General features: G+C 39.6%; 1 protein-coding gene across 1 annotated transcript in view; it reads right to left on the reverse strand.

Annotated features, from left to right (window-relative positions):
* Window positions 1-23252, reverse strand: part of LOC139739399 (uncharacterized) — a 257483-nt gene that overhangs the window by 7996 nt on the left and 226235 nt on the right. Inside the window, exons 28-44 of the mRNA XM_071650020.1 lie at window positions 21663-21804; window positions 19842-19893; window positions 18857-18909; window positions 17238-17411; window positions 15584-15709; window positions 14986-15103; window positions 14377-14441; window positions 13212-13334; window positions 12407-12571; window positions 11743-11941; window positions 11060-11134; window positions 10146-10252; window positions 9042-9120; window positions 6534-6683; window positions 3771-4075; window positions 3100-3175; window positions 2048-2118 (exon numbers count right to left, since the gene is read on the reverse strand). Of these exons, the coding sequence (XP_071506121.1) occupies window positions 2048-2118; window positions 3100-3175; window positions 3771-4075; window positions 6534-6683; window positions 9042-9120; window positions 10146-10252; window positions 11060-11134; window positions 11743-11941; window positions 12407-12571; window positions 13212-13334; window positions 14377-14441; window positions 14986-15103; window positions 15584-15709; window positions 17238-17411; window positions 18857-18909; window positions 19842-19893; window positions 21663-21804 (2080 nt within the window). The remainder of the gene's footprint in view (window positions 1-2047; window positions 2119-3099; window positions 3176-3770; window positions 4076-6533; window positions 6684-9041; window positions 9121-10145; window positions 10253-11059; window positions 11135-11742; window positions 11942-12406; window positions 12572-13211; window positions 13335-14376; window positions 14442-14985; window positions 15104-15583; window positions 15710-17237; window positions 17412-18856; window positions 18910-19841; window positions 19894-21662; window positions 21805-23252) is intronic.

Raw genomic sequence — 23252 nt, forward strand, 5'->3', positions numbered from 1 at the left:
AGTTCTTACAAATAATTGTATAATGGTATCTAAAACACTAGAAACTTATACTACACTGACAGACAGAGGGAGAGAGCGAGAGTAGATATGATGGAGAGGTATTAACGTATGGCAAGGGAAAGATAAGGACTCGGTAAAATTGATGACTTAAAAAAAATGAAGCTCTAAGCATTAGCACATAAAAAGGCTCTGAGTACGAGGGGTTGAAAATAAGGATTTGCAAAAATGTGAGGGTTAAACCCAAACAAGAGACCCGCGGGTCTAGCGCTCACCTGAGTATCGCAAGTTCACCTTTCACGCAGTCACTAATATAAATTATTCACAGCTCTACCAAAATTTGACCAGGCATTCTCAAGTAGAAGATGAAAATGTACAATAAGGGCCCAATTTTTTTAAGATTCCTTAATTTGGGGGGATTGGGGCCCCCTGGGGCCCTCTGGGTGGGGCATGGTGCCCATTTTGATAAATTGAGATCCTGACCCCCTAGGGATGCTACCTGCCAAGTTTGACAAAAATCCATCATGAGGTTTTCAGGAAGAAGATGAAAATGTACAATTCAGGCCCCCATTTGGACCCTTCCAACCACCACCCCCCCCCCCCCTACCCAAGAGGGGCACCCCTGGATCTCCTATGAACAAACTTGAAACTACAGTCATTAATGTACTCACTCATAGTATTATCTCAGCTCTATATATAACTTCTGATTCTAGAGAAGATTTATAAAGATTCCTTCATTTGGGGGATTTGGGACCCCTGGGGGCCCCCTGGGTGGGGCATGGTGCCCATTTTAACAAATTGAGATCCTAACCCCCTAGGGATGCTACCTGCCAAGTTTGGTGAAAATAGGTCATGGGGTTCTCAAGAAGAAGATAAAAATGTACAATTTAGGCCCCATTAGGACCCCTCCTCACCCCCTCCCCTGGGTCCCAAGGGGGGCACCCCTAATTCTGCCATGAACAAACTTGAAACTACAGTCATTAATGTACTAACTCATAGTATTAACTTAGCTCTATCACTTCTGGTTCTAGAGAAGAAGATTTTTGCAGATATTCCTTAATTTTGGGGGGTTTGGGCCCCCTGGGGGCCCCCTGGGTGGGGCATGGTGCCCATTTTCACAAATTGATTTCCTAACTCCCTAGGGATGCTACCTGCCAAGTTTGGTGAAAATGGGTCATGGGGTTCTCAAGAAGACGATGAAAATGTACAATTTAGGCCCCATTAGAACCCTTCCCCACCCCCCTCCCCTGGGTCCCAAGGGGGGCACCCCTGATTCTGCCATGAACAAACTTGAAACTACAGTCATCAATGTACTAACTCATAGTATTAACTTAGCTCTATCACTTCTGGTTCTAGAGAAGAAGATTTTTACAGATTCCTTAATTTTGGGGGGTTTGGGCCCCCCTGGGGGCCCCCTGGGTGGGGCATGGTGCCCATTTTAACAAATTGAGTTCCTAACCCCCTAGGGATGCTACCTGCCAAGTTTGATGAAAATCGGTCTTGGGGTTTTCAAGAAGAAGATGAAAATGTAAAAAGTTTACGCACGACGGACGACGGACGACGGACGACGGACGACGGACGACGCACGACGCACGACGGACGCCGGACGAAGGGCGATCGCAATAGCTCACTTGAGCCTTTGGCTCAGGTGAGCTAAAAATCCCACAATTGCAGAGTTGATGAACATATTCGCCACTAAGCAATTTGATGTTTAAAAGCTCTGATAATCAAAGGATTACTGGTATATAATCCTGCAAAACACAGGTACAGTGTACTATCGCAAAAAGAACATGTAACTATAGATGGGGTTCTCAAGTCACAAGATAGCTGCATTTATGAGAATACCCCAAAAGCTTGCCAACCAGTGGCTATTAATCATTTACACTTACCATGATAGATATATTTTACTTTTGAAAAGAACCAGCCATACCTCCCAGGTGCATATTACCACTACCCTGCCTTCCACCATTCTGTTATATGTACACACACACACATACACAGATTCCAAGCTTCGGATATAAAAGAGGCCAAGCTTTCCACACAAGCTTACCAGCAATGTACTTAGATGCTCCAAGATATGACTAGCAGCATTCACGTGTTCCAAGGCAGCTGGGCTGTCAGCTGTTATATTAACAAACCAGAGAAATGAGAAGATACAACTTATCATAACGTCACAAGCTAATGCTAATATTCTGAAAATTTGTATCCCTACCACAAAACTACATTACGGTAGATGCAATTATTGTAGACTACATGTACTATGAGTTTGTTACCATGAAACCTCAATACCTCAGACAGACTACAACATTCAGGCTACATGCAATGCAATTCCCGAAAGACAAACATGGCAACCTTATACACTGTACATCGACTAAATGTATGTCACCTGAAATCTATTGGAGAACATCTTGCTTGCAAGTTGCCAAACCCCCAAATTATCTACGAAAACTAAAGTCATGGTATGAACATACTGAAGGCTTGTATCCCTCATTAATTTGGAAGCAGGAGTTCAGGGTACTACCTGAGTTTTAAATTGGTTATGATGACAGAAAATTACTAATGGAATTGCTAGATTCCTCATCTGCCATTGGTGCAAAATATCACATTAGCTGCATTACAATAAACAGTTATACTCTATCTGTACATACATTATACACAGATTTTGAATGATATGTTATTTACACATTATTCATTGAGTGATCCACATTTCACAAGCTATGATTTTCTCAGGATAACTCTTGTCCAACATTAATTACTTTTCTGTCAACCTTGAAAAGTATGCATTGTTTCTCTTATTATTCAATTTATTGGTAAATACAAAATACATGTATGCTTGTGTAATATACTTTTATGAACCTTTATAAAGTTGGATAAATTCTAAGACATAGTCAAAAAATTCTGGTGGGTTCCTATAGGCCATTTAACTTGGACTTGCCTCTCTGGTGGCTCAACTGTGGCCCAGCTCACTTCTCAAGCAGTAACCATAGTAAGGAGGGTCTTAGACATAAGGAAGCTACTTCTAAGCCTTAAAATCAACATGCAGCGTATTGAAAACCATCATGCATTTATTAGGCACACGAGGGTATCCTCAAATTGGCTTACTATTCTTCCTGATTTCTGCTGGTGAAGGCTCCTCTGGCGTATCAGTTCTGTCTTTGATCATCGCTGTCGGTAAGTCCTGCAGGACAAGAAGGGCGTAACTCCATTGAATGATACTTATAATAGTTCTAACATAGAATGGAAGAGAAAATCCATTTGATGATGGGAAAAATTGTGTTGATCATCACGTACCAATCTTTATATATCCTGAGAAACATCACAGTGATAATTTTTTTTGTGTGCGTTGAGCATGTTCAGATAGAATTGGTCCATTTCATATTATCACAATTATCACTCTCGCTGTCAAATCAGTTTAAAACATTTAAAAATATTCATCAATAAAACAGAATGCAACTACCTTGTAGAGATGGTAGAGCAGGCTTTCAATCTAATCCATGGATTATATTGGCTTTCACCCCCACACAGCTCTACTGCTCAAAGTGAAATGCCCTTTCATATGAAGTTTTAAGATTCCCTGGCATCTTAATTGATGGAAGTCCTAACTTTATACAGGTAGTTAACTATAAAAAGCATCATGGAATCCCAAGGGAAATCAATTCCTGGTATACTACATATCAAAGTTGTTGCCCCCCTCTCCCCCCCCCTCCTCCCCCACCACAGGTGATGATACACCCCTATTGTTTTCATCTGATGACCCTATCCCCTATCCTCACCACTCCTCCAATGATGGTCGACGCCCGGTGCCGGCCAGCCTGGCTCCCCCTGTTCCTCCCTACCGGCAGAGACATCTCCCTGGCGGGCCGGTGGGAGGGGCTGGGCAGGGGCGACACCCCGTCCACGCCCAGTGAGGTTGGAGAGAGGATGGGGCTGTCCTCTCCCTCCGGCTCCTCAGCTGGTGGGGTGAAGGCGCCCACCTGTTCTGTGGTGGTGGTGGCGGTGCCCGTCAGATTGGGAAAGCTGCTGCTCCGCGTCGTCGACTCGGCAGGGATCGGCAACACACGCTTCTTGGCGGCTGCGCCTGTCGGAAGCACACCATGGAAGGTGAAAATGTGCAATATTGGCTTTGGTTCCCAAGACAAATCAAACTAGAAATATCACTTAAGGTGATTAATACCCCGCCCCGTGACGACAGTCTTACCCAAGGAATGATCTTTCCTTGATCTTCTGCCATTTAAATGCCGTTACCATGGCAACGCAGCTTCCGACACGTCCGAAAAATATGTCTTGCACATCTTCCCACCAAGACTATTGTGTGTGCCACATTTCATAAGCTTTTGTCAAAAACTGAGGAAATAGTTCAATCCACAAGATCTTTCCTTGATCTTCCGCAATTTCAATTTCAATTTTTCAATTTCAATAGTTTATTTATTTCCATCATCACAAAGAAAAGAAAAGAAAAAGTTGACATAATCCAAAGTGATACAATTTTTTTTTTTCATTTCTCTTACACTCGTCCGATAAAGGATTTTTTTTTCAATACAATATAAATTATACACGAATGATGTCGTAAAAAAGAAACAATGCACTTTGTCGTTAATTAATATGCCGTTACCATGGCAACGCAGCTTCCGACACGTCCAAAAAATATGTCTTGCACATCTTCCCACCAAGATCAAGGTGTGTGCCACATTTCATAAGCTTTGGTAAAAAAATTGAGGAAGTAGTTAAATCCGCAAGATCTTTCCTTGATCTTCTGCCATTAATATGCCGTTACCATGGCAACATACTTTCGGGTACTGTCAAAAAATGCGTCTTGCACATCTACAACCAAAGGCACACATCTGTACCAAGTTTCATGGAAATTGGGCAAAAACTGAGGAAGTAGTTTGCAACACAAAATTTTCCATCATTTTGGCTCATAATATGTGAGCTGTTACCATGGCAACATACTTTTTGTCACTGTCAAGAAATGTGTCATGCTGACCTATATCCTAAGACAAACCATTCAATATGAATTCCATGAGAATTGGAAGAACACTGATGAAGCAGTTTTGCCATGAAGCATTTTGCCCTATATTTTACCAATAACATGCCGTTACCATGGCAACGCACTTTTTGCCACTGCGGAAATATGTGTCTTGCACATTAACATATTCAGATGAACATCTGTACCTAATTTCATAAAAATTGATCAAAAACTGTGGGAGGAGTTCGCGACGCAAGATTTGTACCTATTTTTGCCCATAATATGCCGTTACCATGGCAACGTACTTTTGGGTACTGTCAAAAAATACGTCTTGCACATCTACAACCCAAGGCAAACATCTGTGCCAAGTTTTATGGGAATCGGTTGAAAACTGAGGAAGTAGTTCGCGACGCAAGATTTGCAACGGACCGACCGCCCGACCGCCTGACCGACCGTCTGCTGATTCCTATATACCCCCTTCAAACTTCGTTTGGCGGGGGTATAAACATCTAACAAAACACCCAAACAAGCATTCTGTTTCATGAGCTGGGCCCATAAACCAGCAGCATACATTCACCATAAGCTGAATGAGACTGCTTCCAAAAATGGAGTGAGATCCTCAATATGTTGATTTGTGACTGAAGACAGTTGGCTGGATCATTCGGCAGCAAGGGAGAATTACTATCGATTATAGCCTTGATGGGACAGGGCATTTGACTCTAGCTGAAATGATATTTACTGCGCCTTTTTTTTTTTCTTCTTTCTAAAACCAAACAGGGCCTTTTGCCAAGGAAGCTCTATATTGCGATCATTTCATTGGAAAATAACGTCATTTGGAATCTTGCCATTGATATCATTTCTTCTCATCTTTTATACCACGTACCTCTTCACATAAAATGAAGTGGAGGTATTTATCTTCCCCTCCAAATACATAACATATACATATACCACAATGCATCAGCACAGCTGATCTTATATCTTTACAAAAAGCTCATGCATTAACTTCTGATTCACTTCTTACATGTTTGCAGAGTATGCTTTCAAGGCAGTGCAATCTAAATTGGATCGAGACTGTAGACAATCAATCATACCAGCTACAGTTCAGTAGCCACACTGTACATGTATCGTAATAATCTCTCTGCATGAGTGGAATTTCTTTTTTTTTTTCATGAGTGCAAGTATTTTTGCCGCATCGTGGAGAGAAGCTCAAATGATGTGAAATCAACTGCAAACGCATGGTGACAATAAATCAGAGAAAAGTGTATGAGAATGTTAACATGTTAACAAATATGAAGATATGTATGTCTGCCATTAGAAACAAAAAAGTGAGTATGAAATGAAAGAAGAGCGTTCATGCCTTCTTCACATGCATATATACAGTGGTGCACTAAACCGAGTAGACAACTAGACGTCATCAGTTGTATTTTAAAACATCACATGAGTAAGTACTATTGGAATACATGGTATATTTGAACTGGTTCCACTAGCTCTAGGAGGATGTGGGAGGGTTCTTCCATTCGAACTAATCGGCTGGGAACATCTCCGACACGTGCTGCTTTTGTTTCCTCACCATTCTGGGCACTATCAAACCCGCTGAAAGTCTCGGCGCGGCGGGGAAGTGCCGTGTTCCCGTGGTTACCCGATTCTCTCTCACCCACACTGGTCGGCCTCCGACTCAGCCCGGCGGAACCACCACACACCGCCCGAGTCAGGAAGTTGGCTATCGTCCGTCACCCAAGGTAGAATGGAGGAAGAATCAGGGTAAAGTGATGGGGGGGGGGGGGGAGGGGGAGGGGGAAGAGGAGGGGTGTAGGGGAGGAAAAATAGATGAAGAATATGGGGGCAGGGACCAGAATGAAATATGAAAAATCACCCATGCAAACAGAAACCAAAGACTTTGCATAGGAGATAGCATGACTGAATCCAATGTGTCAGTAAGGGTTCGCAGCAAACAATGTACATCCTCTACACTGTATAACTGACTGTCATCTTTGTTCATCTATTATGACTAAAATGCATATCTACAGTATATGATATTACCTGGAGGGCTCGCAGTAGGCAAAACTGGAGGGACAAAAGCTAGAGTCCATACTGTTCCTTTAAAGTTTTATCTCATCATATTGTGATTGACTGATATCATTATTTCTTTTAAATTCAGTTAGAAATTAAACTATGATGGCCAGTACACCATCGTTTTGAAGCCCCACTGCAGTTTTGCTTACAAACTATAAACAAACACTCATTTCAGAGAGACAATTTTAATCATGGTTTGAACTGATCATTTACAAACTCAAAAGTTATTAAGACATTTATTAAATGCTTAAAAAGTGATAACACGGAAATGGGAATGTGGGACTCCTCTAAATAGCTCAAGTCAAAAATTCAGTTGTGATCATTTTGGTCATTAAGTACTATTCTCATATCTAAGCCTTTTGTGACTGATGTCTTTTTTTCATATGATCATACAGAAACAGGATGGGATTTAATTTCAATATATAGGTATGTGCCTAAAGTCAAGCCTATCGCCTCCTTTATCATTTAGTGGATGATACGCACACATATGCTACTACAAAATGTATCATCTACACTGATGACTGATTGGGGTGTAAATATTTCTAGTGGGATGTTACGAATACATTGGAGTGTAATATCTATCTTACATCATTTTATCAACAGTTCCTGGAATCTACAATCTCACACATTGCATCTAGATGTGAATGATTAATCACAAAAATGAGGGGAAAAGCACAAACTTTGGCCTAAATGCATGACGAGAAATTCTAAGGGGGATGTCAAGCATGCACTCTGCATGAGTAGATGTAATGGTGTGGAGCATTAAATGCTTGCCTTTTTAAAAATGCAACAAAATGCATAAGACAGGGAGCTCACAACTCTTTCTTTTGTAAAAGGGGGCTTCATACACCCTAACATAATATGTGTGAACCTATCCTTTAAAAGGTAAGAGAGCTATTAAAGTGCACGGCACCACGAATAATGTCGTCTGCACTAGATGTTACATGAACGACTTAATTTGCCGGATGCATTAAACTGAGGAGGTGTACTTGTGCACCAGAGCTGTTGCTTGATATACATATAATCCAGTGCATGCTGTGTAATTATGTACATACTGTATGTGTCAATTGACTTGGCAGTGTGTCTGCACTTCTACATTCTCACTTACAGTGCATTGTATTCATTTCATCGATACACACCATGCTGCTATAGAAATCCCATGTTACTGCAAGGAAAAGTGAGTACGGTAAAGAGGAGCATATTTCCTTCGCCACTTCTAATATCAAACTCATCTGCTGGTATTTCATATTTCAGAAATAATCCGGGCATTCTCTTTTTCGTATTGCATAAATTGATTTTCCTTTTCTTTGATACTGATGTGCATCTCTTAGTGTCAACAGACAAAGCTTCGTTATAAAAACATAAAAATGATCCCGACATGCAATACAATGGGATGGAATAAAGAAAATAAAAAGCAAAGCATCAAATCATTTTTGGCAATTCTTTTGATGGTGTATGGCTTCATGTCAAATCAAAAGCTTTGATATCGGTGAACGAGCTTTGATTCAGGTTTAAAGCAGCTTAATATTCAATCTGTTATGCTGAAGCATTGCAGTGGTCAATATGAACATGAATTTTCCTGATTTCAAGAATCTGGGATGAAGGGTACATGAACCCTTCGATGATTATATTTAACATACCTTGCCATTCCTCTCCCGGTAACACTGGCCATTTTCAAATAAACTTTGGCGGAGACTAGAAATGCATGCAATTTTATAAGCGAGCCTCACCGTTTGAAAGAACTCTGAAAACTACCCATACATCACCAATGGCATATTCCTGTGGGGATAGACTGAGTATACAGTGTAGGACACAACCCTCTGGGGAAAAAATCCTTGAAACTATTAAACAAGCAAGACCCAAAGAAAATTGAAATGCCCATTGCCTTTGAGTACAAGTATTTTGAAGAAAAGATGGATTGTATTGCATATATTTTTATGCAGTCATGCATGCATGCATTCTTGCTGGAATGGTGTGTCTTTATGAGCATAAAGCATGAGGTTACCTTCTTTCATTGCTGCCAAGATTAGGTCACGGGTTTGGTCCATCTGATTTTCTTGCATTGAAATCAGTGGGATCTTGAGCTGGAAGAAAGAAGGAAGCATAAAATATTACGTGAACTTTGTAATCACATGATACAAAAATACAGAGAGAGAGAGATGGAAATAAAGATATACAGATGTGTATAGATAGACAGATATATAGATACTTCTTTTAGATACATACATTGTATAGCTGGCTTGCTAGGAATCAGGCTTTAACTTTATTGTGAGATAATCAGAAACCATTTATATGAAAAATTAAAGAGCATCAATTCTAAAAGGAATTGAAATTTCATTTGATGAAAATCGATTTTGAAATGGCTGAGATATATCAAAAGCCAAAGTCTAACAAAGTGTTCCTAATAAAAGGTGGGACTCACCTTTTATTAGGACCTCTTTGATTTTGGATATCTCAAGAATTTCAAAACCAATTTAAACAAATGAACTTTTAATTCCACTTAGAATTGTATGCTCTTTACTATTTCATATAGATGATTTCTAATTATCTCATAAGAAGTTAAAATCTGAATCCCCAACTCAACCCAAACTGTATCATCTCTTTAAGAGTTTACTGGTTAAAACTTCAATGTGATGATATTGCAACTTCACTCATATATTGTTTTATAAGTTTTTCAAGGCGGATCTAAATAATACTGATCATATAGTTTTGGTAGAGACCTAACTGCAGGTTTCTACCATTTGTTGGTAAGATGATGAGAAATGTCTTATGAAATGTGAAAGAGCATGCAATGTCAAGAGGAATTCAATGTTTATTTGATGAAATTGGTTTTGAAATGGCTGAGATACCCAAAACAGAGCATTTCTAATTTTATTACGATCACTTTGTTTTACTTTGTTTTTGGATGTCTCAGCCATTCCACTACCGATTTCATCAAATAAACTTTGAATTCCTCATAGAATGGTATGCTCTGTACTATTTCATAAGTGGTTTCTTGGTATCTTCCAAAAAAGCTAAAAGCCCAATCCTCATCTCCACCAATACCATCCCTTTAAGATGTGTCTCTTCTTAAAAAAAAAAAAATGCAAGGATCCCTTGGAGTACTCACTGAGCCCATGCCGTCTTCCTTCATGATGAGTTCCTTCACTTCTGTCATCATACTCATCTTCTCTGTCATGATGCGGGTTAACTGTTTGTCCTTGTCATGCATCATATCTTGGTGGAAGAGAATACAGGTGGAAACAAAAAAATGGGGAATCAGACACTCAATCCAGGCATACTGCACACACAGGATGTTTAGCATTGTGGATTATTTTCATAAACTTTGGGCCCTACAGAAAGAAATGCCATTTGTTATTTGTTATTCATATTCTTTGCCTTCTTCTTCTTCTTCTTCTTCTTCTTCTTCTTCTTCTTTTTTTTTTGGGGGGGGGGGGGTATCTTAGACATACAAAATACGCTCATCCGCAACATGATAAAAATGTGAAATTTAATTAAATTGGCCAAGTGGGAAGAATTCATTATATACATGTATGTAAAAGTTTCTACTTCAGCAGTATACAAACTTGAATATAGTTACATTCAGCTGTCATGATGATATATCAAAATGAGGAATTTTGTTTCAAACACACTCACACAGACACATTCTCCCCATCCCCCCCCCCCAAAAAAAAAAGAAAGTCACAATGAGGAAACGGCATTTAAACTCTACTCTTCAACAAAGTTAAATACATACTGCGATTACCAGAATGCTCACACTTCAATTACGGAGTACCAATAGCTTATTTCTTCAGTTTTTTTTTAATACAGTATATAGTTTCAATTAATTGTTTTTTTCTCTCAAATGAAATGACCAAAGTAATCTAGACAGGCCAGAATAGCACTTTTCTGTGAATTTGCACCAAAGACGTTGACTTAACAATGACACAATGATCTTGTAGATATCCTTAAGTAAGTAAGTGGTCATGTGTATAAATATGTAGTGATTGATGCTCAAACTATTCCCAAGACCCTCGTGCTCACCTATAAGTTGTTTGATCCTCAGGGCTCTCCTTTCAGCTGCTTTCCTGTCCTCTTCGTTCTGTACGTCTACTCCGACTATTCCCACCTCTGGAAGAATTGTGGAGAGAGAGAGAGAGGGCATCAATAATATGCAAGGTGAATCATTCAAGCACGTCATGATTCTATGAGCTCTCTTTGCAATGTACACTTTGTTTCCTGAAACAATCCCTAAGCCATACCTGATATGTTGTACTTCTGCTGCAACTTACAGATTTCCTCCATTGCTTGAAGCTACATGTTGTCAATTGAACTGAATTACATTGATCACACACGCACGCCACCGTGGCCATACCACAGATTTCTGTATGCATGCTGCGCTGCTGGCACCACCGGCACTGCACTGCAAGCGAGCCAGCTATCGCTAGCTACTACGCATACTGTAAAAATGTAAGAAATTTAGATATCGATCGCAGAATTCAATTCAATTCAATTCAATTCAATTCAGAATCGCGATCACGTGCAGATCGTGGATTCCCAAATATACTACATCACGCTAGATAGTAAGCCTTTGCACTGCATCCAGCTGCTCGTTGTATGCTAGTAAATCTAACCCGTTTTCGTGCTCTGTAAAATCATAATGCAAGAAACTTTACATGAGGGATATAATGTCAGCTATTGATGAATTACCACGAGGTAGGAGTGACAAGTGAGTGGCATACCTTCTGGAGGACACTCCTCGATGGCTTCCAGGAGCATCTTCTTCCACTCCTTGCGGGCGTGCTCTGTTGGGCACATTACCTCGTACATCTCCGGGCCCGCCTTGTTGGGGCTGATCAGGTAGACGCTCTTGCTGTCTATGGCGACGTCCCTCACCATCAGCTTAAAGAGCGGGATGACAGGAGGCTGTGGGCAAGATTTGAAATAAAGTTTGATGTGTGAACGCAGACAATCCTAGCACAGGGAGACATCCCAAATCCTGGGCATGGCCTCTTTCACAGCCACAAATTTGGGAATTACCCAGCCAAGAAATTGTTTTGAAGATGTTGGGTGGGAGGGGGGAGGGAGAGTGAAAGGAAAGTTAAATAAAACAAAATACATATAGAAACAACAAATTCTAAATGGAATAGTACCAATCGTTTAACATTTCTTTCACAAACCTTAAAAATGTAAATATATTTTTAATAGGCCCATTTAATACAACTTGCAGACTGTATTCCACAATGAAAACACATAGTACTTAATTTGTAAAAGGAAAAATGGGAAAAAAGATCTGCGAATTAAATACAATCTTAATAATATAGGATAAAAACTTTGCTGATCTTTCCAAATAGCCTAAAAATATAACTGGACATCCAGCTCATGTCGTACCTTGTTGTCTTGCGATGCAAACGTGTATTTGCCATTGCTCTCGGTGAGAAGCAGAAGGACGTCTGTGAGAAGCACTCCGTGCACCTCCGTCAGCTTGGCTCTCGCACTCTTCCAGTACAGTTCTCCCTCGTAGCGCAGCTTGCGGCTCTGAAGTAGGTCAGATTTCTGGACCAGACAGGGGGAAAGGTGGCAGAAGTCTAAACATTACTGACAGAGACTATCATCATTGAATTTAAACAGAAAAATCACTGGTTGTAGATACTTTAATTTAATTGCAGTTTCTTTGTTAGTTATAAGCAAACAGTAACAAGCCTCTTTCATTTGTTCACTGAAGTTAAAATATGCTGTAGAAGAGGTATCCGGTATTGAGCAATAAAAAGTTAACGCATTGAAATATTTTACAGTGCATTAATGTTTGTTAAAAGAGGACACCTTCACACTACAGGAAAGTTATTTTGGAAAAAAAAATGCCTGATGGTCTATGGAACATCTAATTCGAAAAACAAACACAAAAAGTCAATGAGATTATTAATGGGATTATGTCTTCTAATATGTAATTTCAATAGGATGTCAACTTTGTTTGGCATACAGAACAAAACAAATTATAATTCATAACTTCAACGTCTGCATGCCTTTCATAGATTTCATAAATGACTAATGAGTTGAACTGACTCGTACAGGACATTAAAGAAATGCACTGGAGCATGGGATTAATAAGACAAAGAGTTAAAAAAGGATTGCCGGGGTTATGGAGAAGGAGACCGAGTGAGGTTAAGACATAAGAAGACAAGTTTTTCAGGTCAACCTTGAATTTCTTGCCGCTCTTCAGGGTACCCGTAGACTTGGCCTCTGTCCTGTTGTAGATCTCCACCAGCCTCTGCCACCTCTCCGTCTCCCGCACCTGAACGTTCACATCATTGCAGATGCCCTGGACAAGCACGGGACAGAGAATGTGACCTTTGAACTCTTGCTCCACAACTTACACTGGCAAAAAGGAGTTCTGTAATGCTACACCCTGGGGCCCCGTTTTATAAAACTTGTCATCAGCGACAACTGCCACATTTCTATGACAAATTTGCTCTCAGCCAATCAGATGCAAGGATTTCAGTAGCTTGTCACATCTATGACAACTTGTCACTGATGACAAGTTTTATGAAACGGGCCCCAGACTTCAAAATCATCAGAGGCCTCGATGGACTAAAGACAGCTGAATCAGTAGTGACAAGTTTCAGAATATAGTCAACCCTTTCCATGCCATAGACTTTGGACAGTTTGTTTCTGTGCCAATCTGCATTCAAAGCACAAAAAGGGTAAGACAGGGTCATCCTGTTACAAAACCACACAATCACCTTTTTTTCCCCCTTTTTTTTTTTCAGGCTTATGAACCGAGAAGGATCGAGCAGAAGTCTATCAAATATGATGAAAGTACGAGTCGCGAAGGTATTACCAGATTTCATGACAAGGTTTTTTAAAAACAAGATTTAGGGTCAGAGTTCATAATCAACTTGTTACTGTTATCATTTTACTGTTATTTATAACATTACTGTGAGATAATCTACTTGTTCAGAAAAGTCATACACATTCTACACACTCATGATTTAAAAGGGTGTATGTCTAACATACAAGTTGTACATTTACATGGATTACACACACGTAGTAAAATTCTACTAGCTTCTAAACTAGTTTTCACTGCTTTACAATGCATCACATCTGTGATAAACTGAAGGACCATACCAGTAAACCCACCTTAGAATATTTACATAACATGATTAAGTATCCAATCATTTTGTAGAGTGTTGTGTATGAATGTGTGTCATTGTTTCTCATGGCTGTACCAGATGTCTTCTACAGGCATCTGTACTATTTAAGAGTAACGGTGATGATACTGACAAACAAACAAACAAACAAACAAACAAACAAACAAACAAACAAATAAACAGATCAGTGGTAAACACTTCAAATCCACAAACCTTGACAAGTTCCAGAGCTTTGGTTAAGTCTTGAGTGTCCAGTTTGGTCTGCTTCTGTTTACTCTCTGCATGCCCCATAGGTGATGAGAAAATAACAAGAGGGGAGTTAATATTTTTCATGTGATCCTTCACGAAACATAAAACTGCTTATATGCTTTACAATAACAAATTACATACAATGTAACAACATCTCTAATTTTGTGATTGCTTCATATTACTTATGCATGCATTGCAACCTTACAAGTGTACTTTCTGGAGCAAGAGTGTGGTGGCTTATTCACGCCTTTTTTTCTTAAACTCAAGATACTTTACACTGTACATGTATCAAAACTAAGCATCACCATTTCCATGTTTCTGCTTACATTGTATAAATTTTACAAAGCCACTTTGGATGTTGGCATTGGGGAAAACTTGAGGTGCTGTCCTTACATGTGATAGATATAAATGTCTCATGGGGTTGATTGTACGCAAAATTACATATGCAGATAACACATATGCGCGCACACACACACGCACTCCATGAATGCTTGACAAATGAATTAATGACTTCAACTGCAGTAAAGAGGTGTGTGTGAGATGTGTTTTGCAGCAGATGAAGAAATAAAGTACCTTTGGTTGGCTTAATGATGGCTTCTATGAGTAGCTGATACTTGGTGAGTCTGGAGCTCACGCTCAGTATACACTCAGGTATCGTCCACCGCCGACAGAGTGCGTTGGTGCTGCATTTCTGTGGACAGAAGGAATAGCATAGCATGTCAGGGAAATTCGATCCAGAGTTACAGATGTTACCATTAGTGCACACCTCATGTTCAAGTTTGGCTCATAAAATGGAGCAAAATCGAACCACATATAAAAGAGGAAAAGTTTCATATTGATCAGCACACAAATCTACCCTAATTTTTCCCGTGTTAGAAATGAAATCCAAAACCATGCTTCTCATATCTTCATGTACAAAGAAATGAAAGAATTGTACAGATATGACATCATCACCTAGTACTCTACTGTTCACATGTGGTAAGAACCATTATCACCATTACATGTTAAGTGAAAACATGAGTAATTTACATTTCATACCGTTCTGATTTAATGTCTGTTTTTTATGACATGTCCACTACTCTTCTCGCTTCATTTCACACTACTGATCCTAGTGACCGTGAACATGGAGAAGCAAGGCCCTTGAGCCAACTGACCATCAAACCTCTCTCACCTTGATGAAGGCCTGGAATCGCTTGTCCGTCTTGGTCAGCTCTTTGTACACCCCCTTGGCTTCATTCTGTTGACTGCACAAGCACCCATACGCCACTTTCATCCTGTCACCGTTCTCACCATCAAACTGCATGGTTGGGGGGCGGGGGGGGGGGGGGGGGGGAGCATGGGGGAGGGGGCAGATGAGGGGGGCAGATGGGGGAAGAGAAGACACATGAGTCTCTGATAGTGAGATAGGAACACATGGTAAACATCTTACTTCGCTTGAGCAAGACTACTTAAATATTGAATGCCCTTTGAGCATGGCATCATGTTGCTTTGGTTTAATTCTGCAGTGTAGTTGTCAAAATCCTTTGTAATTCAAATCTCTTCAAAGTTCCTCTTGTACATTCATATTTCAATATTTCACATAAGCACTAAGTATGCTTTTTTTCCCCCCTTGTCCGTAGACTTTTCATATGACACAAAACAATGGTCAAAATTATGATTACACCATACATATTTTCCATTATGATAAAGTTGGCTGGTTAATACTCCACCTTCTCAGGGGGAAAAAAAAATCTGGGTAGATGACCTTTAATTATTCAACCACAAATTTCTGCATAACAGGAATCTCCCGGTCCATTGTTTCCATTACCCTCACTGCCATACTCATTTCATGGAACTAGGATGTAGCGCATAAAAAGGGACAGTCCTATATTTAGTCTGTGTTGGTTGCAGCAAATTTCTTGAAATATAACGATGCATTCACTACACGTCCTGTGTTTACACAATGGCTGCTAGCATGACGTTCTTGGGACGACAGCGTAACTAGATACACAGTATTTTGTGGAAAGCATAAAATGACTGGCACTTTGGTGTCGGGATGGAATACGGCGGGGCTCAAACAAAAACAAGTTGTGATGCGTGTTTACCACCCACTCGTTAACCAGTGTATACCAGCTGATACACACCATGGCCATGGCTGCAGCTAAAATTGCAGCTAGGAAAAAGGTTTACATTTTGACACTTGATATCAATCACTTTGTGGATATACTGGAGAGTCAGACTCTGTACTAGAGAACAACCTTTATCAGCAATGAAATGTTGACTGACCACTTCAACAAGTTGGCTGTGGTATTGCTGATATTGGTCCATGAACTGCCTGTAACTAATGATTGTCACTCACAAAATAGGGTTCATACAATGCAAGTACACGTACAACCTGCTGATATTACATATTCCTAATCTTACTCAAAATGTCTTATGTCTCCGTTACTTTCCTTATATTCTCTTGAAGTCCTTACAATTACATGGTATACTGTTGTACCTCCACTTTAATAGTCAGAGCATGGATACCATATCATACCTGCCAACCCTGGGACTTAATAAATCTGGACAAACAAAGAAAAATTATTTAAAGATCTGAACTTTCATAAATTTCATATACTTTACTATTAACAGATATTTCCAAAAAATCAGAACACACTGAAATTAATGTGTTTTCTTTCAGCGAAAAATCTGAATATTCAGATTGAAACTGAACAGTTGGCAGGTATGCCATATGCAACATGTCATTAAATTCACCAATATAACACACCCAGAGTGTGCAATGGACACAATAATTATGGGGGGGGGGGGGGAAGGGAAAGCTTGGAAGGAAAGCAGTTCCTCACCTGGTCGACCAGGATGTCGCCGATCCTCTCGACAACCTCGGCTTCCTTCTGCCGCTTCTGCAGGTTGTCGTAGAACTTGGAGGCGATCTCGACGAGCTCGTCCAGCATGGGGAAGACCTTCTTGATGACGACCTGGTCCATGTTGAGTTCATTCTGCATCCCGTAGCTGAAGATCTGGACGAGTTCGGGGAGGAGAACATTACGCAAATCAACAGAGAGGAATAATAATATGACTTGATGAACAGTCACAACAGTACTACTGCAGCTACAAAGTGTACTGTAAAAGGAGGAATGCTCGAGTGCATTCTAATTTTGTGAATTTCGCGAGAGCCAAGATTCGCAAACTTAAAATGCACATGTAAATTCCTGTCTACACTATATGCATTGAATGTTAAGGCAACTCGCGAAAATTTCATGCCGCGAAAAAGACCGTCGGCTCCAATTTGTGAAAATTTCATGCCGCGAAAATATTGTGTTTTACAGCACCTGACCCTTAAAGGGTGTGTACAGTTCTCGTTGAGGTGAGGATTTAGCTTTTAACGTTTTGCGATATATTCAGAAACCACTCTATGAGATGTCAAAGAGAATGCAATTCTAAAGGGTATCAAAAGTTTATTTGATGAAAATCGGTTTTGAATTGGCCGAGATATCCAAAAACAATGTGAAACAAAGAGATCCTAATAAAAGGCGTGGCCTGTAGTCTTTTATCATTATTACTTTTTTGGATATCTCAGCCATTTGAAAACCAATTTTCATCAAACAAACATTGAATCCTTCTGAAAATTACATGCTCTTTCATATTTCCTAAGAGGTTTCTCATTATCTCACTTAGGAATGTTCAAAACATGAATCCTCACCTTAACCAGTACTGTACAGTCCCTTTAAAGTGCCCTGACACGTAGCTTCATTTGCCAAGCTTATATATTCAGTATGAGTTCCCTCATGAAAACATTCCATTAGTAGTTCATTAGTTTATTAGATGTTCAAATAAACGTTTGATCTGCTCATAATATCACTAGATTTGACCTCAGTATTGTCTGGGACGAATGATTTGTCAATAGGGCCCCGATTATTTTATTTCTTTGCTTTAAAAAGTAATAACAACAAGCATTTTCATCAGCACTTAATATTCCATCCTAATGATATATGTACATGTAGTTGTATACATGTAGATTAAAAAGCCCAATCAGGTGTAGCAATGTGCCTCAGTCCAACAGGAAGGCAGTGCTGACACAATCAGGATTAGGGGGATTAGGTGATTTAATCTCTATTCAATGACAATTAGCTTGGAGACATTGGTGCCAATCAGTGAAGAAAGCACTCCAGTGTGTGTGCCCAAGGGCGAACTAAGCAAATTAACCCATTGAGGATGGACTGATTTTGCTACAAGCATTTCCCATAGACAACTGCCTGAGCATACTCGGGACTCGTCCTTAACAGGTTAATAAGGTAATTTTCAACTCCAAGGAATTGATGACAGATACAATACACTTAATATCAGACAACAATGACAAAAGATGACGTTAATTAAGTATAATAATGAAAGAACGGGAAGATGAAGTAAAAGAAGAATATGAAAAAAACAACAACAACAACAGCAGCACTTTCGAGGCACTCACCTTCTGCATGATCTTCAGTGTTCTTAAATGGTGCTTTTCTGTCTTGATGAATTCTGAGGGCAAAAAGATATATATAGAGGCAACCATAACTATTAGACCCAGGAAATATCATTACTGACAAAATGACGTTCGCACATGTTCCTGATCAACTATCAGGTACTTTATAGTTAGATCATCACTTACAAAGAAAGTGCATAGTGATGTGGGTCATGGAAAGCACACATGGAGTACTATAAGAAAGAAATTGGTGAAGTAAATTTTTTTACAATTGTATTGACATCTGTTTAACATTACTTTTTCTTCCATTCATAGTGGTGATCAAGATAACGATGATCATTTTCATTGTACCAACAACTGCAACAACAGTACGCCTCACAGACAGATATTCAAGCCTTCTATGTGACGCTCAGTGATTCTTGTTGCGCGACATTTCCATGACCCACAAACTCTTTGTTACATAACATCCAGTCTTGCATGAAACTGCAAGATCCTCCTTGTTTGGCATCTCCAACCTTGAAGGAGAACCCTAAACTGCACATTTTGGAGTGAGGCAGATTAGCATAGCAAGACGAAAGACAAACTTACATAGAGCATGCCTTACAAGCTCAATTGGCATCATTGTGTACAGCAAAGTTGTCTCAACACAAATACTCATGTTGTATATTCAGGCTGTAAAGACTAAATGGAAATGATCACAAAAATTATTACAGAAATATCCCGTAACACAAGGGCGTTGCATATCGTATCTACGGTGGTAAATTGCTAATTTTTCTCTTGATTGAAATTGACAACACTTCTTTCTCATCCCCTCAATGTGGTGCTCTATCACAAATTTAACCACTTGCAAAATATCATACTCAAAAGAAATGTATACAGTGTATATCGTCGGCAGAGAATGGTAAGGGCGTTAAGTTGCCACTAAACCCATAGTGTTCACGACCACTTAACGCCCTTCTCATTCTCAACGGATGATATAGTATCTTACCGAAGATGACATCCTGTCTTTTTATCTCCTTTCTGCTCATGTCCTTTAGTGTCTGATGAGAAAACAAACCAAGTGGAAGGAAAGTGCAGTCAGGTTTTCAGCTAGTGGCCATCTTCACTCTCATATCGATAGAATTAAGAGGCTACTTGTATGTACTAAACACAATCATAACAGTTGTCACATGTCATTAAAGAATAAGGAAGGTGGTTTGAGTATCTGCTTGTCTGTTGCTGCACTTCCTACACGAATCAGTGCTGCAATGCACGGACTGATGAGAAATTTTCGTGATAAACTAATACGCAGCTCTCCAATTTCAGCGTGAGATAGAACTCCCTCTTTCTGTTAGAACGCATAGCCCAAATCTCTAGCCCCCGCATCTAATCAGAGGTTGCCTCATAGCTAAATCACATGATTTCCAAATCTCTTAGCATTGCCGGGGATCTGTATCTTATCTCATGGCGACCAACATTTGCAACAGCCAAATCTTCCTAAGATTCACGACTAACTTTTTTCTTCTTTTTTTTTTTTTTGCCAGCATCTACAGGATATCACAGTAAAAACACTAAAAAAAATGTTACATCTATGTATCCTTTGCCATTACATAGTAGCAGTATGATTGGCTTTGCATAGGAGTTCAGGCAACTTTCGAGTGTAATCAAAGTACATGTAACACGGGACAAGTTTGAATGTCTCGTTCCAACTCGGGTACATACTACTTCCTGTCAACTCACTGCGCTACATTCCTGTCATAGGGCACATCAACTTGACACTGGATTTGCAAAGTAACACTCGGCGCAGGAAATCTGTCATTACGAGGAATGTACACCTCCCCTCGAAACTCCCAATACCCTGCACATCCTAATGTTTCTAATCCTCCAGGGTGCTGGTAGGATTAGGGCCAGTGTTACCTTGGATGGCTACCACAGATCCACACAAATGTACACATATCTCTTCCTTCCGAGGCCGCACTTTCACCTCCCGTTCCTCATTCAAAAGACGTATATCCCTTTCCAATGGTCCTTCACATACTTAAAGGCTACATTGGGCCAAGAATAGAATGAAAATATGGCAGCCTCATATGGAGTGCCATTTGACCAACAATTTTGAAAAAACTTAGTTTATCAGCAGTTTATTTGTCAATAAACTTAATTCACCGCTGAAAAACTCAGTTTATCAGTCGATAAACAAAGTTTTTGAGAGAAACTCTGTTCACTGAGAAAACTAAGTTTATCGATAAACTTTACTTAACATGCGATACACTTAGATTATCAAGCGAAAAACTAATTATCATGATAAACTTAGTGTATTGACCAACAAACTGAGTTTTTCAGCTATAAACTAGGTTTTTTGGAATTACTGGGCAAACACTGTGTCATACAAACGTGTAGTCTCTACCATTCATCCATTTTTATGTTTGATTTTATGTCATTTATTAATTGACATGATCTACTCTTATGTTTTGGGAGGTAAAAGATGGGCCCATCCAGTGAAATGAGTCATTATGACTCTGCTTACAGCAATCCAGCTCACTAGCTTGTTCTGGTGGATGGTGCACCCAAGTGTGGCATGACAGACATGGCGTATTCGTGCAAACAAAAATGAAATGCAAACTGGTCATTATGAGTTTGCTTTCATAATACAGTCAAACCTGTCTATAGCAGCCACCCAAGGGAGACAAAAAAAGGTGGCCATTATAGACAGGTGGCCACTACAGACAGGTTCTTTAACATGCTTTTTCTCTTTGAGGCAATTGTTTTTAGTGGTTGTATACGGCAGGTGGCTGCTATAGACAGGTGGTCACTAAGACAGGTTTGACTGTACCTTCTTCTCCACCATGACGCTCCAGGACTCCGGCTCCGGTCCTTGAGTCACTAGGTCTTCATCCTCCATGAACTCCCATCCTTCTGATGTCCCCACCTCATCCAGTGACTCCACCGAGAAGTTGATGTTATTATTCCCAAGCCTGCATGCAGAGAGAGTGAACATGCCACAATTATACAACCGGTATACTTTCAATGCAGATATTTTCCCCATGACTGATTTTTTTTTGCGCTAGGCCGGATAAGATGAGTTTTGCCTGTTGTCAATCCTGCGAAATCAAGACATTACATGTACCTACAGAAACATATGGCATGCAAAAATATTTATGTGCTTTTATTTTCAAACTAGTTTCTGGTGGACAGAAATGCGCAAAAATTTCAACTCCGTGAAAATTTCCACTTTTACAGTATATATCAAAGGGGTCCATGGATTTACATCTGGCATCATCACTGGGAGGTACTCGTGACAACAGGATCTGTGGGATTCCATTCATAACAATTTAAGTATGCTCATGGAAATGATGGGTAAGATATCATCCTGATAAATACATGTATCAATATAGTAAGGATGAGGGAAGGTTCATTCTGACGAATTCCTGTTGCAAAATATTACCAGTACATTTGTTCCTGATCTTTTTCGATCCAAGTTTGAGTGGTGATACAACTATAAGCTCTCTCTCAAATTCTTGCTACAGGCATGGTACGACACTACATCACAGTATCAAATGTGGAACTACAAGAAGTGGTCGCATAGCTGTATTCAAACATTAATGTTCTTTGCTAAGTTTTTTTAGGGATCAGATAATTTTACTGCTGGGTTCATGCATCATATTCTCATCCAGTGGCTAATTATCATTTACAATGTAGGTTAAAGGCATCAAATATATCATGTACAATGCAAGCAACATTCCCATTTGGGGTATGACACAGTCAAATGTAACCTACTATGATACAATTTCTTGCAAAGTGTTCATGACAGGGTAGGGCAGGAATTTGTTATGCTGTGATATCAGGATATATACTTTGGATTTTTTTTTTTTGTTGTTCTGAAAGTCCAAGTCAAATACCCTTGAGATACATTCCTAAAATCTTTGATCACGTATCAACTTTTACATGTACATCCTGTTTTCTGAGAAGGTCAAATATAATATTTTGCACTGCACACAATATAAAGAGGAAAGGGTTTTACTGCACTTAAACTCTATCTGCCCTACTGCTTTGTGGTCTAGCCATGATCACATATAGAATTTTGTCTGAGCTTTATGGCTCACCTTTTGACGTGCATCATACAACCACTGATGTATGTAATAGTTATGACTCCTACTTTTTTGGCAGGGGCCAAATGTAAGGTACTGTAGTTATGTGTGCATGTCTATTTGCTTTGCGCTACTCACAAGCCTGTTTATCATTATCATTTTTTCTTTTTTTGCTGTTGTTTGACTTTACAGGCTTCAGTAGTTCTACATGATTCCACAAATATTTGAACTTGTACACTTTGTGCTTTCATGCTTGCAATCAACACTTTTAATAGCTGATAAGATCTTTGTGAAATGATGGGACACGGAGATGGCTTATCTTTAATGAGGCCAAA

This window comes from Diadema antillarum, unplaced genomic scaffold (assembly GCF_040938485.1).
Source record: "Diadema antillarum isolate AM-2024a unplaced genomic scaffold, OU_Dant_1.0 seq00000798_RagTag, whole genome shotgun sequence".
Lineage (NCBI taxonomy): Eukaryota > Metazoa > Echinodermata > Echinoidea > Diadematoida > Diadematidae > Diadema > Diadema antillarum.